Source organism: Leptodactylus fuscus, chromosome 6, assembly GCF_031893055.1.
Source record: "Leptodactylus fuscus isolate aLepFus1 chromosome 6, aLepFus1.hap2, whole genome shotgun sequence".
In the NCBI taxonomy this organism is placed as follows: domain Eukaryota; kingdom Metazoa; phylum Chordata; class Amphibia; order Anura; family Leptodactylidae; genus Leptodactylus; species Leptodactylus fuscus.
The window spans coordinates 14,702,657-14,719,394 of record NC_134270.1 but is presented as its reverse complement, the minus strand read 5'-3'; the positions used below and the strand labels follow the sequence as shown (position 1 = coordinate 14,719,394).

Genomic DNA, 16,738 nt, shown 5'->3' with positions numbered 1-16,738 from the left:
TCATGCGTTTGCAGAGCATATTCCCAAGCTCAGGCTGACTCCCTATGATCTTAGTATGACAAACCTGATTTGGTTGAATTGGACAATGCTCAAGATTTGCCAATCTCCTCTCCTATGCACATGATGCACTTCCGAAGGCCTGCAACAGGGCGGAGACACAGCACAGCATTCATAAGAGGAAAACCTAGGCACCTAAAGAATAGAAGAACACATCATGGTCAGACGCAGGGGTAACAGAGGGGCACAACAGAATTAGTGAGAGGGGCAAGGTACATTAATACCCATAGTATGGTATACCTATCTGCAGGTTTATGCATGTACGGTAATAAACCAATCACGTTTCACATACTATATGATAGACTTCAGAAGACCCCATTATAGTTGGGGGAACCATCAGGCACCGTGCATGAACAATTATTGTACTCTGGGGTCTTTTCCGACCCCAGAGTATAATGAGCGGAGACCCAGGGGAGGTTACAAACATAAACACCACTGTGGCTTCGGCGCACTCCCCACAGATCTCTGCAATGTTGGACCTGACGTCACCTGACTCAGGCCGGCATTGCGACACATAATGATTAGAGATGAGCGAACACTGTTCGGATCAGCCGTTCCGAACAGCACGCTCCCATAGAAATGAATGGAAGCACCTGGCACGTACACTTTGCCGGCGGCCAGTCGCCGTGCCAGGTGCTTCCATTCATTTCTATGGGAGCGTGCTGTTCGGAACGGCTGATCCGAACAGTGTTCGCTCATCTCTAATAATGATGCTGGCTTACCCTGCCTGTGACGTCACCAAACAGGCCCGAAGCCTTCCGGAGCCCAGGAGAGGTAAGTAACAGTGTTTTTTATGTTCCCTCACCTCCCCTGGCCCTTGGAGATCTGAAATGGTATAATGATAGCAGTGTTTGTGGCGTTCGCGGGCCCGCGGCCTTACTTACCGATCCTCCTTCTGCTCACGGCCGCATCCGCAGAAAGGGAAGTGCTGGCGGCCATGAGCAGGAGCGTGGACCGGTACGTAAATAGGAGTGGAGCCTAAAAAAACACACCCGCCGGGCCCCCTAATGTCCCAGGCCCTGTAGCACGGCTACCGCTGCTACCCCGCTAGTTACACCCCTGGTCTCCTTGGGTTATGGGCCAGATGGAAGCTGCAATCTCAATACTGATGCCAGTGCTTTTGGGACCCCAATGCGACTACACCCTCTGCACCCCCTCAAGTTGCACCCCTGATAGTAATATAATATATAGTGTGATGTGAGTCCATAACTCCACCACTAGTTCAGTCTCTTTACGTTACATGCACTCGGCTATTTCCGCCTCTCCATTCATGTCTATGGCTCACCTCTCGGGTATTTCCGCCTCTCCATTCATGTCTATGGCTCACCTCTCGGGTATTTCCGTCAGCCTTCGCTTCGCCATTCGGCCGTCTCCGTCTCTGTAGGTACTTCAATCCTTCACGTCTCGTGTGTTTCCGCCAGCACTCGGCTTTTTCCGTCTCCCTATATCTGCCTGCGGTCTCAGTCTCGTCTATTTCCGCTCCCGTTCGGCCTGACACTCGGCTATTTCCGTTAACATTCGGATGTGTCAGTTCCCATCACTTCGGCTCGTCCAGGCTTCCCCAGCTCCCGGTGTCTCCGGTGTTTCGCCTTCAGCCGGATCGCATTCGCCCGTGAAATGCAAGCCATCAAATGCGTGGTGGTGGGAGATGGGTGAGTGGCCACAGGGCAGCGGGGCTGTGACCCGGCGGGTGTGCGGTGATGCAGAGGCGGAGCCCGGGTGTAATTCTCCTGTATCATCCCGGCTGCACCCATGTAATAGTGCACAGGTCATGTATGTGCATGTGTGTGCTGACATGTATGTGCTGCAGGTGTAGGATCACACCCTATAGGCTCCCATGACATCACCCATTACACCCTATGCAGACATCTACCTGCTGCCAGCATGCTGCCTAATCTGCCTGCACTCCACATGCTGCATGTATGCCTTATACAGGGCCCAGGGTGTGAGTATATATATATATATATATATGATAGGATTGTTGCAGCATAGCCTGTATACATTGTATAGGATTCCTATATATGTCCATAGATGCGATTTATATATGGATTGTGCTCTATGTTCCATGCCGGCACCTGGAAACCCAAGCCCATGTATAGATATATATCATCACATTAGTCAGGGCCAACACCCCCATCATCCTATCCCTTTAAGAATGCCCCTTTGTTGGTAATGTTACAATGTCAATGGGGCGAGGGTGCCCAATGCTGATTTACGCCACCCATGGGCAGTGCTGCGGAGTGGTCGGAGCGAACCGCCAACTCCGACCCCACTATGTGTCTATAGTCTGACTCTATGCGGTCAGTCGGAAGCAGGAAAATCCTTATGGAAAGCCAGTGATTGATCCTTATGACGGAAACTATGTAACAAACTGTACATCTATAATATCGTTAATAATCTAGTGATTGATTCCTAGTCTAGTAACTATGTAGCAATCTATACATCTAATTATACCATATTAATAATCTAGTGATTGATTCCTATGGAGGAAATAGGTAACAAACTGTGCAACTAATTAATTGTACAATAATAATAATTTTACAATCCAATTCTGAATCAATCATTGTGTTATTTTGAAGCAGCTTTGGTAACTTTTTCTGATTTCGACTCCACTCAAAAGTGGCCGTGACCTGAGTCTGACTGCACAGCCGTACAACCCCCCCGCTCCCATTCACTTCCGGCCATCTATTTAGTATTCGGCTTCTAGAGGGCGAAACAGCTGATCAGCGCGGGGTCCAGGTGTCAGACCCCAACCAATCTGATGCTGATGAATTACTCTGTGGAAAGGTCATCAGTATCCAACGTTAGACCCTGGACAACCCCTTTAATTATTCTTTATCTTATTATAGAATTCTAATTAGATTTATTACATATTCACTTTTATCAATTACTGGATTGTAATTTGTTATGAATTATTCAAGAATTAAAGGATGACTGACCGTGGCTGCCATTTATGTAAGACTCCATAGACTATAATGGGGTCCATGTGCTTGCTGCTCGCTGCCCACACGAATCATGCGGACATAAAAGTAGATTGTGAACTACTTTCCTGCCTTCATGTTCCCTTCAGAGATCTCTCGGCAATCACACAGACCCCATTATAGTCTATGGGGTCCGTGTGCTTTCACTGCACAGCACTTGCAGTTGCGTTCGGTATTCCGTTCAGGGAAGGAGGGGTCCTCGGATGGAATACCAACGCAGATGTGAACAAAGCATAACTCTCATTAGATGTCGTGTTGAGCGCAGCTCCGCCATCCTTGTCTGTGTGATGTGTTTTGTAGGGCTGCGGAGTCTCTCCATACTCCGACTCCTATATACTATGGTAACCACGTTATATTTGGGGACTTTATTAAGACTGGCATATCCGACGCTAGTCTTTATCCATTCCGCTGCTGGTGTTACATGCACCTGAATTACTAGGCAACTCCAGCCCCTTAATAATTTCGGTGCACTATGGGAGGCCCTGTGTGTCAAAACTGAAGTCCACGCCCCTCAGGGACTGGTGCAGAATTTAGGTATAACTCGCGCCATGTTTCCCTGCCACGCTCTGCCTACTTTCTTGTAGCGATCAGGGCATTGAAAGAGCAAAGTGGCGCTTCTTTAGCGCAAAAGATGCGCCACACCTACGCCCAGCTATGATGGAATATGTATAGATAATACAACTATACCAACTCCAGCCCCGGATAAAATGAACTTGTGCCCTTAAAAACAGGTTTTTCCAATCAATAACGCTCCTCTATTGTGCTAAAATGTAAACAATTTCTTTGCTGGTAGTTCACACTTGTTTGATTTGATACAGATTTTGGTAAAGATGTCAGATCGAACCGATATGTGCACCCCAAATCCCATATAGACTGTCTGAATGAAAATCATTGACGGTACTGGTGGTCTGCAACCTGGAACTCAGCTCTGATCAGGGTTTGCTGGGAGTTGTAATTTCCCAGCTGCTGGGAAGAGCCGGGTTGCAAACAATTGCTTTACACACGTTACATCCATGTTCAGTCTTCAGGATGGTCAAAAATTGGGCTGGGCGATTATGACCTACCGTAAATTAAAATTGTGATTAATGGACTTCTTATTAAATTTATCATTAATGGTAATTATTTAAGTCTCCCCTTTTACGGTATGACTAAGTATTGGGTAAACCCCATGAGGTTCGTCTGGCGGTTTTGTTTGGACCGAACAAGGACGAACCGAAACTGCTATTATCAGGGCCGGCGTCAGCGCACGGCATAGTCGGGCAAGTGCCGGGGTCCACAGAGCCTCTGGGGGGCCCCCGGCACTTGCCTGTCCCGATTTCAGCTCATCGGCGTCTGACGGACGCCGATGAGCTGAATACATAGGCGATTAAAGCAGGAGCTGTGAGCGCAGCTCCTGCTTTAAAGCCGCGGCCCGGCTTGCGTGTGTAGGCGCGATGACGTCATCACATCGCGCTTACACACGCAAGCCGGGCCGCGGCTTTAAAGCAGGAGCTGCACTCACAGCTCCTGCTTTAATCGCCTATGTGAGTGGAGTGAGAGCGGAGAGAGGAGTGTCGGGGGAACGATGGAAGGTGAGTGTAAGTGTTTGTTTTATATTAAGGTGGAACATAATGAAGGGGGCCCATGAAACTGGGGGACAAATGAAGGGGAGGGGGGGGAACGGCATGACACTGGGGAAGATGAAGGGGGTGGGGAGAGAACGGCATGAAACTGGGGACAGAGATGGAGGGGGCCCAATGAAACTGGGGGGGGGGGGGGGCAAATGAAGGGGAGGGGGGAATGGCATGACACTGGGGACAGAGGAAGGGTGTATATGAAACTGGGGGAGAGATGGAGGGGGGCATATAATTTACGGGTGACTGTAGGAGGATTATACTGTGTGGGAGCACATGATAAATGAATGAGTGGGTGGAGTCAACATAAAAGTGGGTGGCGCCAAATTTGCTGCGGCGCACATTTTTCCCCTCTTTTTATTCTTTAAAAGTTGGGAGGTATGGCGTTGGTGACGCCACACTCATGCGTGACGTCACTTGCTTCATCTGCAACGCACAGTGTCTCGACTCCCCCGCCTCCTTTACAAGGGGGCCCACTGAGGCTCTGTCGCCCAAGGGCCTTAAAAACCTGGAGCTGGCCCTGGCTATTATACTCTGGGGTCTCTTCAGACCCCAGAGTATAATGATTGGGGAGGTCTAGAGGAGGTGATTATACATAAGAAATAGTGTGACTCACCTGTCCTGGGCTCCGACACGACTCCCTGCTGTCTTTGGCACTGCTGAGGCAAGAGACATGTGAATAGCCCCCAATCACATACAGTGACATCAATGCAGCCGTGCAACTACGAGAAGGTTCACCACTGAATCCAGTTGGGTAAGGATCTGTTTACGGGAAGTTTTTTTTTTTTTTGTTTTGTTTTTTTTGTGCTGATTTTGGAATTAAAACATGTCAGAATCCGTGCAGAAAAACGCCACAAATCTGCTTTGGAGATCAGCCATGAAAAACAAAATGGATGCAAAATGCCCATCAAAAACCAACGTTCACATCCATGTTTAAAGGGATCCTATCATTAAAACTTTATTTTTTCTCACTACCACGTAGGAATAGCCTTAAGAAAGGCTATTCTTCTCCTACCTTTTAGATGTTTTCTCCGCGTGACCGTTCGGTATGTAATCCGGTTTATGTTGGTATGTAAATGAGTTCTCTCGCAGCACTGGGGGCGGGCCCCAGCGCTCAAACAGCACTGGGGGTATCCCCAATGCTGCCAGAGAACTCTCTCCAGCGCCGCCTCCATCTTCTTCAGGAACAGGTCTTCATTGCGTCTTCTTCCGGCGCAGGCTTCAAACTTCCCCTCGGGCAGTCGACTGCGCGTGCCTGTCGGCCACAAGAAGATTCACGCTTACGATACTGTGTAAGCGGTCATTTTCTTGTGGCCGGCAGGCATGCGCAGTCGGCTTTGCCCGAGGCCTAGAAGTTTGAAGCCCGGAAGAAAACGCGAAGAAGACCCATTCTTGAAGATGATGGAGGTGGCGCTGGAGAGTTCTGTAGCAGCATTGGGGACGCCCCCAGTGCTGTGAGAGAACTCATTTACATACCCACGAAAACCGGATTATATACTAAAAGGAAGACCTCTAAAGCTAGCAGACGAATAGCCTTTCTTAAGGCTATTCCTACGCGGTAGTACAAAAAAATTAAGTTTTAATGATAGAATCCCTTTATGGGCCATTAAGACCTTACTGATGAATCTAAGGGTATGTTCACACAGCTCTGAGAAGGAGCCTTATTTTTTCAGCATCCTCTTTCGATCTCTGCCTCATCTTGAGTGCAGCGAGAGGTGACTTCGGGACAGTATTTGGCGCTGATTTTGAGGCAGAATCTGCTTCACCACGAGCACTAAATTCCGCAGCCTGAACCTACCCAAAGGGTCCATTCATGGTTTCCAGTTGCACGTATTGCAAACAAAAGAAAAGTATATGCTGTGATGTGGATGTATATACTGTAGTTGTGTGTAATATATATATATATATATATATATATATATATATTTATATTATATATAATTACTTAGGACTGTACTTGAGCATAGTTCACACTTCTGCTGGTTGTTACTGTAACTCTCTTCTATGTCAGTACATGTAGTGCAGAAGGGCCGTGTTTCCTGCATCAGATTATTATCAGTTCCTGTTTCCACTGCATTTCCGCAACGTGGGGCCGTAGCCTATAAAAGGGTTTTCCAGACCCAGAAGGATTTTTCATACTAGTGACCTAACAGGATCCAGCAGCAGCCCTGGACGTTACAGCAGTGGACAGGGGGCGCGTGCAGCTGTTCGTATTCATATAATAGGATCGATGCTGCAGCCCTGGTCACTGTATAGCGGTTGTTCCGAGAAACTGCGGTGCAATTTTTATTACTTGTATAGGAACAGCTCCACTCGCTCCCCGTTCACTGTTCTGGCTGCGGGAAACCCTTTTAACAGAATACAAATCATCAGAACAAGCTTTGTGGAGACATTGAGACAGCAAGGTATTATGGGGGAGATTACAGCTCTGAACCCTGAAGATTTATGAGTGCAGTCCTGGATTTTAGATGGACGTCTGCTGGAGACGTTCGATGCAACCCCGGCCTTACTTCTAGGTGTAAATTGTTAATGGTGAATAAGGCTAAGGCCCCATATACGCAAGATGCGGAAAAAAACCACGGCGGAAATGCGTTGCGTTTTTTTTCCGCAACCTCTTTTTATTGCAATTTTGCCGTTTTCTGCCCTACTATACCTACACAGAAAACACAAGCGTTTCCGCAGCTATATTTGAGATGCTTCAATTTTTGAAAATGCGGGTGTTTTTTAAAATCCAGTTTTTCTTCTGCTGTCCCCCCCCCCCCCCCCCCCTGCAATTTGCAGGTACTGTAAAATGCAGCATGGGGCTTCAGCCTAAGGCCAGGGCCCCACATGGTGCAAGTGGCGCAGAAAAAAATTTCAGTGTTTTACAGTCACTGCAAGGTGGGTGGGATTCTAGCGATTCCCATCCACACATTGCAGGAAAAAATGTGCTGCGGACACACTGCGATTTACAAAACCATCGCAGTTTTGGAAATCGTGGCATGTCAATTATACCTACGGACACGCTGGCAGTTTCCCTATGTATATAATAGAAGCAGAAAGTCTGCAGAGAAAATCTCTGCTGACGTTCTGTAAGAAGTGCTGCAGAGAAATACAGTGATGCTTTGCTGCTGCGGTTTTCCCGCGGTGCTTTTTTGCTGCAGCCTTAGCCTAAACCTACTTCAATAGGACAGTCCACATTAATAAGCAGGCCACAGGTTTCAAGAACTATGGGAAAGAAAAAGTGTCAAATAGTGCAATTCCTTGGACAAGGTATGAAAACTTTAGATCGTTCACGAAAACTTAAGTGTAATCATTGTACTGTGAAGAGATTTGTGGCTGATTCAGAGCACAGATGGGTTCGTGCAGATAAAGGCACAATGAGGAAGGTTTCTGCCAGATTAAGAGAGCAGCTGCTAATATACCATTACAATGCAGCAAACAGGGATTTGAAGCTGCCGCTGCCTCTGGTCTCCCACAAATCTCAAGGTGCAGGATCCTCCAGGGACTTGCAGTTTGTGCATAAACTACAATCAGTGCTCACTAGCAGAAACCGTTGCAGTGGGCCCAGACAGACATGATGACTAAATGTTTACTGGTGAGTGTCATGCGACCATGGATGGAGTAGTGGATGGCCACCATGTTTCAACAAGGCTGCAAAGTCAGCAAGGAGGTGGCGGAGTCATGTTTTGCACGGAATCAAGTGGAGCCCCAGTGGCCCCTTTAGGGTCCCTGAAGGTGTGAATCTGACCTCTGCAAAGTATATAGAGTCTCTGAGCAATAACTGTGCCTTCCGTAACAATATAATCTTCTTGCATGACAATGCCCTATCTCGTGCAACAAAGAAGACCTCTGAGCCATTGGCTGCTATGGGCATGTAAGTAGAGAAACTCCTGTGGCCGGCATCCTCCCTGCACCTCAACCCTATTGAGAACCTTTGGAGTATCCTCAAGCAAAATATATGAGGGTGGGAGACGGTTCACATCAAAAACGCAGTTCTGGGAGGCGATTCTGACATCCTGCAAAGAAGTTTATACGTGTTCAATGGATGCAAGAACTGTGAGGCTGAGGCCCGACGTTGCAGAAACGCAGCTTTTTTTTGTTGCAGATTTTGCGTTTTTTGAGCCAAAACCAGGAGCAGACGATAGAAGTAAAAGAACTTTATAGATATTCTTAGCTTTGGGTCAAAAGACGGCAACAACAAAAAAACGCATTTCCGCACACTTGAGGCCTTAGGGTCCATTCACATGGAGTAACGTGCCACGTGATGTGGCACGTATACAGCGTGTGAGACTTTGCGCACCATATACGCTCCCATTGATTTCAACAAAATCACGGTCGCAAAATAACGCGGCGTATACAATCCTGGCTCCCATTGAAATCAATGGGAGCGCATACGGTGCGCAAAGTCTGACGCCGTATACGTGCCACATCACGCGGCACGTTACTCCGTGTGAATGGACCCTTAGCTTGATATCAAAGAAGGCTCCTATGTTATCGTGTAACTTGGCCTAATGAGATGTTTTCTTATTTGGGAAGTTTCTCCAATAAAATTTGATAAGATTTGGACCATTTAGGAAAATCAGGAAAAAATTATAATTTGCATAATAATTTGGAACGCGATGTAAAGCGCTGTGGAATATGATGGCGCTATATACGGAAGCAAAATAAAATAAATGATGTCATTGATGTTAGCTACGTGGTGGTCCTATGTCCGTGACGAAACACCATCGCCAAAGGCCAGCAGGAAATCTGTGACGTCACAGGAGCGAGCAGTAGGCTTCAGTCACGCATCGGTGGTTTTATTCGTCCAGGCATTGCGCGCACGGACCCATTGTATTTTATGGGGCATAGTCCATTAAAATGGTCTACAAGCAAAATGGTCTTAGCTGCCCATAGTAACCGATCACAGCACCGCTTTCATTTTGTATTGTGATCGATTGTTATGGGCAACTGCGACCGTTCTGATTTTCGACCATTTTAATAAACATGCCCCTAGATGTCTATTCCGACGCCCATTTATTTTGGCAGACCTGGCAGCATGCGCTCTTTTTGTCCGTTTTCCAGGCAGAACATGCTCATTCATGTCAATGGGTCCGTGAAAACCATCAACAACCCACTGACCGCTTTCACGAACCATTTTTGGGGCGACGCTCTGGAATTGGAATCGGTAGAGTCGCATGATCTTTCTATTCAATGGAGTGACCCAAAATGGTCAATTTCCAGATAACACATGGGCAGTAAATGGATGAAAAATAGACATTTCTGCGGATAGTTTGTGGAGGAAAATGGACACGGATGTGTGAATAAGCCCTTAGAATATCTTCTATACGGCTAGGTAACGTGTATGACTCTAATGCCGGTGTTTTCTTCTCTCCTCAGAGCGGTGGGAAAAACCTGTCTTCTTATTAGTTATACAACGAACGCTTTCCCTGGCGAATACATCCCAACTGTGTGAGTAGTCGTGACATCGGCTGGTGGAGGGGTGAGGGGTTTGTGGACTAGAAACCTGACATGGGAGCCCAGGTGGATGGATGGATGGATGGATGGATGGATGGATGGATGGATGGGATTGTGCTCAGATGTTATTTCCATGGGACCATGTAAAGCCAAATTTCACTTAAACCCTCCAAAATTAGATGGCGGTGTCATTGGGGAACTCTTCGCTATACTCCCAGGGTTCGGGGAGATGAGATATAAGCATACTTGCCAAGTTTGGTAGGGCTTTGTCCAGGAGATTAACATGCTTGGTGGGCGTTTGGGTAAGTTCACACTGGGTTTTTTGGTCAGGATTTTGAGGCTATGTCCGCCTCAAAATCCTGACCAAAAAGACAGCTCCCATTGAAATCCATGGGAGCCGGTCAGGTGTTTTTTCTGGGAACCAGTTTGTTCTGGCTCCTGGAAAAAGAAGCGAGATGCTCATTCTTCAGGCTGTTTCGCCTTGCGATTCGGCCTGAAGACACTCCCTCCTCCCGACTAGGACCATTCATTGGGCCTAATCCAGAGCGGAGCCTGCGACTGGATGCTGGTGCAGTGCCGGTGCAGGACCAGATCCTGAGGCAGCCTCCGCCTCAGGTTTCGGTCCAAAAAACTCTGTGTGAAACTTACCCTCACCCTGTTTTTGTGATGTCAGAACACAACATGCCGACCATGCCACTTTTTTGTCACGTAATGGGTACATAACATGGGCAGGTCACGTATGCTACGATAGAGACCCTGGTGGATGTGGAAGTAGGGGAGATACGCCAGCCCTTCTTGGACACTGGGAGGTAACACTGTTTTTTTGGATATAGAATGATGAGGCCCTCACTGTAGAGCTGCACCAGTGGAAGCAAATAACTCGCCCACTAGATTGTAGATTTCATTTGATCCAAAATTGCCAGGACATGAGAGAATCCAAAAAAATATAGTAAAGTATAACCATAAAAGTCGACGTCCTTTGGGAATAAAACCCAACGCAAAGTACAACCATGACGTAGACCTTTACTGTTCTGTCCTTGGACATCTCTCTTCTGGTCCTGATCTTCCAGGGTTCCGGATTATCTAGCGTCTTCTGGAAAACAGAATTTTGGTTTTTTTGGTTTTTTTTTTTAATTTTTTTTAGACTTTTAGAAATGTAATGTTGCTTTCTTGATGACTGTTCCCACACAGGTTCGATAACTACTCAGCCAATGTGATGGTGGATGGAAAACCAGTCAATCTTGGTCTTTGGGACACGGCGGGTCAAGAAGATTATGACCGACTCCGGCCTCTGTCCTACCCTCAAACGGTGAGTGAGAGGGTCAAAGACTTGGCTGCCGTGTAATGACTGACAATATACCCAAATTTTGTAAATGGTGAAGTTTAGCAAATTGTATGCTATGATAAATTGTGCAGATTTGGAGTTCTGTCTAATGTGTATGGGAATCTTAAGATTGTACAAGACTTTAGGGACACGTTATTAAGATCCACTTTTTTTTTTCACACCTGTCATGAGCTAAACCCTTCCGGCATCAGATTCATCGCAATTCTTTCCACCTGTTTGTGTTTCCCTCTCCACCTATCAAACTGCTCTTTACTTCCTCCTTATTTGTATAGAAGTCTATGGAAGAGGTGGCTATTAAATGACTTTATTCTGTGCAATGGTAGAGTATTAGTTTGAAGATACAGCAATGTCAAGAGCCACAGTGTAGCAGAGTTTAACAGCTGCGGTATGTGTGTCCTTTCCAGAAGCCTCCTCCCCCTTCCCTCTCCATAGACTTCTATTTAAAAGTAACTCAGCCTAGTAAGTGGAGAAGGAAACAGATTTCTTTAATAAAATATATTACAAAGTTTCTTATATTCACCTGGACTATTCCTTTATGACAAGTTAGTTTATAATTATACTTTAAGAGGTACAAGTCTCTTAGCTGAAACTGCTAGCAGCTGGCGTAGATTGCAGGTTTAAAGACAAATTTTCATGTCCTCAGAGATGTGCGGTATTACACTCCAATAGAAAGCCGTCGGTGCGCTTCCTCGCTGCATCAGTCTTTGTTCTTCATCAGTCACAAACTTTTGAACCGGCCAAGATGTGCAACTTTCTGACACCAGAAAAATATCATAAGAGGAATGACCTGTTTCCCCTTTATCTTTCTGGGTTTGTCTCATAGAAATAACCGCTTTTTAAGAGTCGCCGCTGCAGCTTTCTGCTGATACCCTTAGGTCTGACGCTATCACCCCTGAACATGGCGTGTTATCACCAAATGTTACTGCGTCTAAAAAAACGTTTATGGCTGCTAGGAATACAGTCACTAGTCATATGAATGTAATATACGGGTGTGCTGGAGATGCACTTAGCAGCATATACACAGGGCTCCTTGTTTTGGGATAAACCCTTTAGTTCAGTTGTCACAGCAAGCAACAGGTAAACCATATATACAGCGGTAGTGCGGATATATTGGGCTCTGGATATTTATTGGTCGTAGTGTTCATTGTCACCTATGTAAGTCTATCTTATCGCTCTTGTCTTCTCCAGGACGTCTTTCTGATCTGCTTCTCTCTTGTCAGTCCGGCTTCTTTTGAGAACGTCCGAGCAAAGGTAAAAATATATATGTATGTATTTGTATATATGTGTGTATGTAACATATACATGTATATAATTACAGTAGCGCACATACAGTGTCTAGCGTCATAGATCTATGAACTATTGTCATTCCTTATATAAACTTCATGATGTATTTCTTATATACACTGTGTATACATATACATACACACATACATATGTATCAGGTTATAATGATCTATATGCTTGTAGTGGTATCCAGAAGTGCGACACCATTGTCCTAACACCCCTATCATCTTGGTGGGTACCAAACTGGATCTGAGGGATGACAAAGACACTATTGAACGGCTGAGGGACAAAAGACTATCTCCGATCACGTATCCCCAGGGTCTAGCCATGGCACGAGAAATAGGTAAGCTATGGAAGATCTTAATGGAAGCGATCTAATTGGATTGTTCAGTATATATTATCATACCACTGCTCCCATATCCTCACATTAAAGGGGTAGTTGGTTTACATATAAAATTTTACTCGTCAATTGTCACCTGCAGGGGGCGACCAGGGCAGTTTATGAAATGAAAGCAGTGCCGTGATTGGCTGCTAAACTTGAAAAATCAGGTCCCAAATTCTTGGAATTTATATGGACAACAGGCCACGTTCTGTAGATTCAGGGAACTGGTGGTAAATTCTCGCAGAACAGGCCTCAGGTCAGCCCAGATTTAGGAAAACTGTTTAATTTAATAGAAGAACAGTCTTTGTTGCCCATAGCAATCAATCACTGGGTGTAGAACACAAAGTGAAAGCTACGTTCTGATTGGTTGCCATTGGGGACTACTCTCGAATGAATGCAACCTTACTGGCCTGTGACGTGGACGTGGCTCACCCGTGGCGCCTCCAGCCTTAAGGATAGGTCATCATTATGTAACTCGCAGAAAACCCCTTTAAGACTAAGGCACCCATGTAGCAAAAAAAATAGCGTGGTTTCTTCTGCAAACTTTCTGCTTCAGTTATACCTATGGGGAAACCACTGGCATTTCCGTAGGTATAATTGACACTCTATTTCCAAAACTGCGACAGTGTTGGAAATTGCCATGTATCAGTGTGTGTATTTTTCTGCGACGTGTGGATGGGATTTTCAAGAACTTAGAATGAAAAAATATTATATGTTTATGGGTAAAATTCTAGTTAAAGGGATCCTATCATTCAGATGGCATTGTTTGTGACGAACACGTAGGAATAGCCTTAAGAAAGGCTATTCGTCTCCTATCTTTAAATGTCTTCTCCGCGCCGCCATTCCGTAGAAATTCCAGTTTTTGCCGGTATGCAAATGAGTTCTTTTGCAGCACTGGGGGCGGGCCCCAGCACTCAAACAGCACCAGGGGCGTCCCCAATGCTGCCCGAGAACTCTCCAGCGCTGCCTCCATCTTCTCCAGGAACGTCCTCTTCCTGTGTCGTCTTCTGGTGCAAACGGTGAAATTTGTAGGCCTCGGGCAGAGCCAACTGTGCAGGCCCGCAGCCACAAGAAAAATGGCCGCTTACACAGTAAGTAAGCAGCCATTTTCTTGTGGCCTGTGGGCATGCACAGTCTGCTCTACCCGAGGCCTTGAAGTTTCACCGCCTGCGCCGGAAGAAGACACAGGAAGAGGACGTTCCTGAAGAAGATGGAGGTGGTGCTGGAGAGTTCTCTGGCAGCATTAGACACACCCCCAGTGCTGTTTTGAGCACTGGGGCCCGCCCCCAATGCTGTGAGAGAACTCCTTTGCAACTGGGATTTTTATGGAATGGCGGCGCGGAGAAGACATCTAAAGGTAGGAAACGAATAGCCTTTCTTAAGGCTATTTCGACGTGTTGGGCACAAAAAATGCCATCTGAATGATAGGATCCCTTTAATGTCGATGTGATTTGGGTTGTATTGCGGGGAACCAGATGGTAACTGACTGTTCTGTGTGTATAAGGTTCTGTCAAGTACTTAGAGTGCTCGGCCCTCACCCAGCGTGGTCTGAAGACCGTATTCGATGAAGCTATCCGCGCCGTCCTCTGTCCTCCCCCCGTGAAAAGACCTGGCAAGAAATGTACCGTTTTCTGAGCACCGATAGACTGGAAGCTGGACCAAACTCATACCATCTCTTTCCAAAGACGTAAAAACCCCACCAGAGCGGAACGTGGGGTGGACGGAGACCTGCAGATGTTTTCCGTGGTTTAGTGTTTTGTGAATGTACGGAGCATGGGGTGGGAGGGGGATGGGTGACACAGCGAACCACTCGGAGGAGGGTGACTTCTACTCGAACTTCCGATGCGATGTGTTGGGTCTTGACTTGTGTGACCCCCCTCTGCGTGGATATGCCATACCTGACACTGTGTTATATGGCACAGCAGAGATGCTATACGGAACGGTTCACCACCTGCAGTTGAACTTTTTACCGGGAAAGGAGGAGGGTGGTCTGCCTGTGTCATGGTGCGTAATAATCACTGGCCATCTAATATTTCTATTGCATGGGGATGTGTCTGGTTTTCTTGTTCTGTGTCCTGGTTACAAGAAATCTGTGAATCATGTAGTTAATGTTATCGATTTGGTATTAACCTGTGAGTATATAAACACCTTGTCGAGTCATTTATGGGCAAGCCGTGGGAATTCTGTCAGGCGGCCAACGTAGCGAAGGCGAAAAACAGTGTTGTGAATGTACAAGCTGTTTCTATAAGGTGGCACACTTTAATATCTATGGGTGTACAACAAATAACATTTTCTTTAAAAAAAAAAAAAAAATTTGTCTTGATTTTATTGACTCTGTTCGTCTATCTGATGGGCTCAGCCTAGTGCGACCGCCATGTAACCAACACGATCGGTGATCACCAGAAATGACGCCAAAATTGGTCACTTGAATTTTTCAAGAATTGTGATGGACAGGCTGTGTGGAAATTGCAGCCGAATATGACGCCCGTGTCCTCCATGTCTGAACACATCCCTCACCATTTCTTAGTGATTAGGCAAAGCCATTGCTGTCTAAGGGAAAGATGCCAATGGGCACTGAGAAGTGGAAAAACGTGGCCTGGTCATACGAATCCAGATATCTTTGGTGTCCTGCTGAGGGAGGGTCAGAATTTGGCACAAACAGGAATTGATGGATCCTACAGGCTAGTGGAGGTGGAGTAATGGTGGAGGGAAGATTACGTTGGTTCTCCCTGGGTCCGATCCGTGAAGTCCAACCCCTACGCCCAAGGTTGGTCATACGTTTTAGATAGTGTTCCACCATTTGCTATTCCCCCTAGGCCAAGCGTGCTTGTATTCTGAATGGGGAAGGGGGAGAAAGCTAGTGCCAGACACCTTTGGTGGTGACTTACCGATCCTGAGATCATAAGGATCAGACATGTTGAAATCCAACCCTTCTTTCCTGCCACCATGAGCCACCAGTGGAGAGTTGTTACCCTCCTACGTTAGATGGGCAGCTGTTCCTGCTAATCTGATGTGTACGGTCAGCCATTTTTAAGTGACCCTTTGATGTCCATGGGAGATGAAGAAACCCCTGATTGCGTTCACTATAGTAATACTTTGTCTCCACATGGTGGCCACCGCTCTGCTGGGACAGGAGACGAGGTACCACATTTTTTGCTATTAATGTTGGTCATAGATGCCAGACCCCCCATAAATAAGACTATCCAGTCACTTTACCATGGAAGTTTTAGGTGGGTGTTAGTCTACCCAAGTCTAGATTAAATCTAGATTAAAAAAGAACATTATTTTTGACCAAATTTCAGCAGGAAGACTATTTCCATACCCGTATACTCTAGTAGCCCCCAGAAAGCCTTTGTCCATTGCTAATCCCGATCCAGTTTCTGGCCACCATCTTTCTCTACTCAACCATTTAGCTATTATTGGCATTTCCATAGACTGAAAGGCGCACACATGGATCCACCATAAATAATGTGCTAGTGAACAAAATCCGACAGATACAGTGTTTTTAATTCGCCGTCCTGCTCGATCTTGCCATGGATTTCGCGCCTAGGGAATCCCTGACAATTAGGCCCATATACCTTGACTTACTCAGTAGAGGAAAGCCGCGCTGGACCGGCCCTGGCCAAAGATGGCGGTG

General features: G+C 46.4%; 1 protein-coding gene across 1 annotated transcript; it reads left to right on the top strand.

Annotated features, from left to right (window-relative positions):
• Nucleotides 1-1,573: 1,573 nt before the first annotated feature.
• On the top strand, nt 1,574-15,378 carry RAC3 (Rac family small GTPase 3). The gene is made up of 6 exons (XM_075279393.1): nt 1,574-1,709; nt 10,013-10,084; nt 11,282-11,399; nt 12,624-12,686; nt 12,903-13,062; nt 14,606-15,378. The coding sequence occupies exons 1-6, from the start codon at nt 1,675-1,677 to the stop codon at nt 14,734-14,736; spliced, it is 579 nt and encodes a 192-aa protein (XP_075135494.1). The 5' UTR covers nt 1,574-1,674; the 3' UTR covers nt 14,737-15,378.
• The last annotated feature ends 1,360 nt before the right edge of the window (nt 15,379-16,738 follow it).

Bases quoted from the DNA above. Each gene is read 5' to 3' on its own strand.
- RAC3 (XM_075279393.1), top strand. From the start codon at position 1,675: ATGCAAGCCATCAAATGCGTGGTGGTGGGAGATGG. The intron at 1,710-10,012 runs GTGAGTGGCCAC...TTCTCTCCTCAG, and splicing joins TGCGTGGTGGTGGGAGATGG to AGCGGTGGGAAAAACCTGTC. The intron at 12,687-12,902 runs GTAAAAATATAT...ATATGCTTGTAG, and splicing joins TTGAGAACGTCCGAGCAAAG to TGGTATCCAGAAGTGCGACA.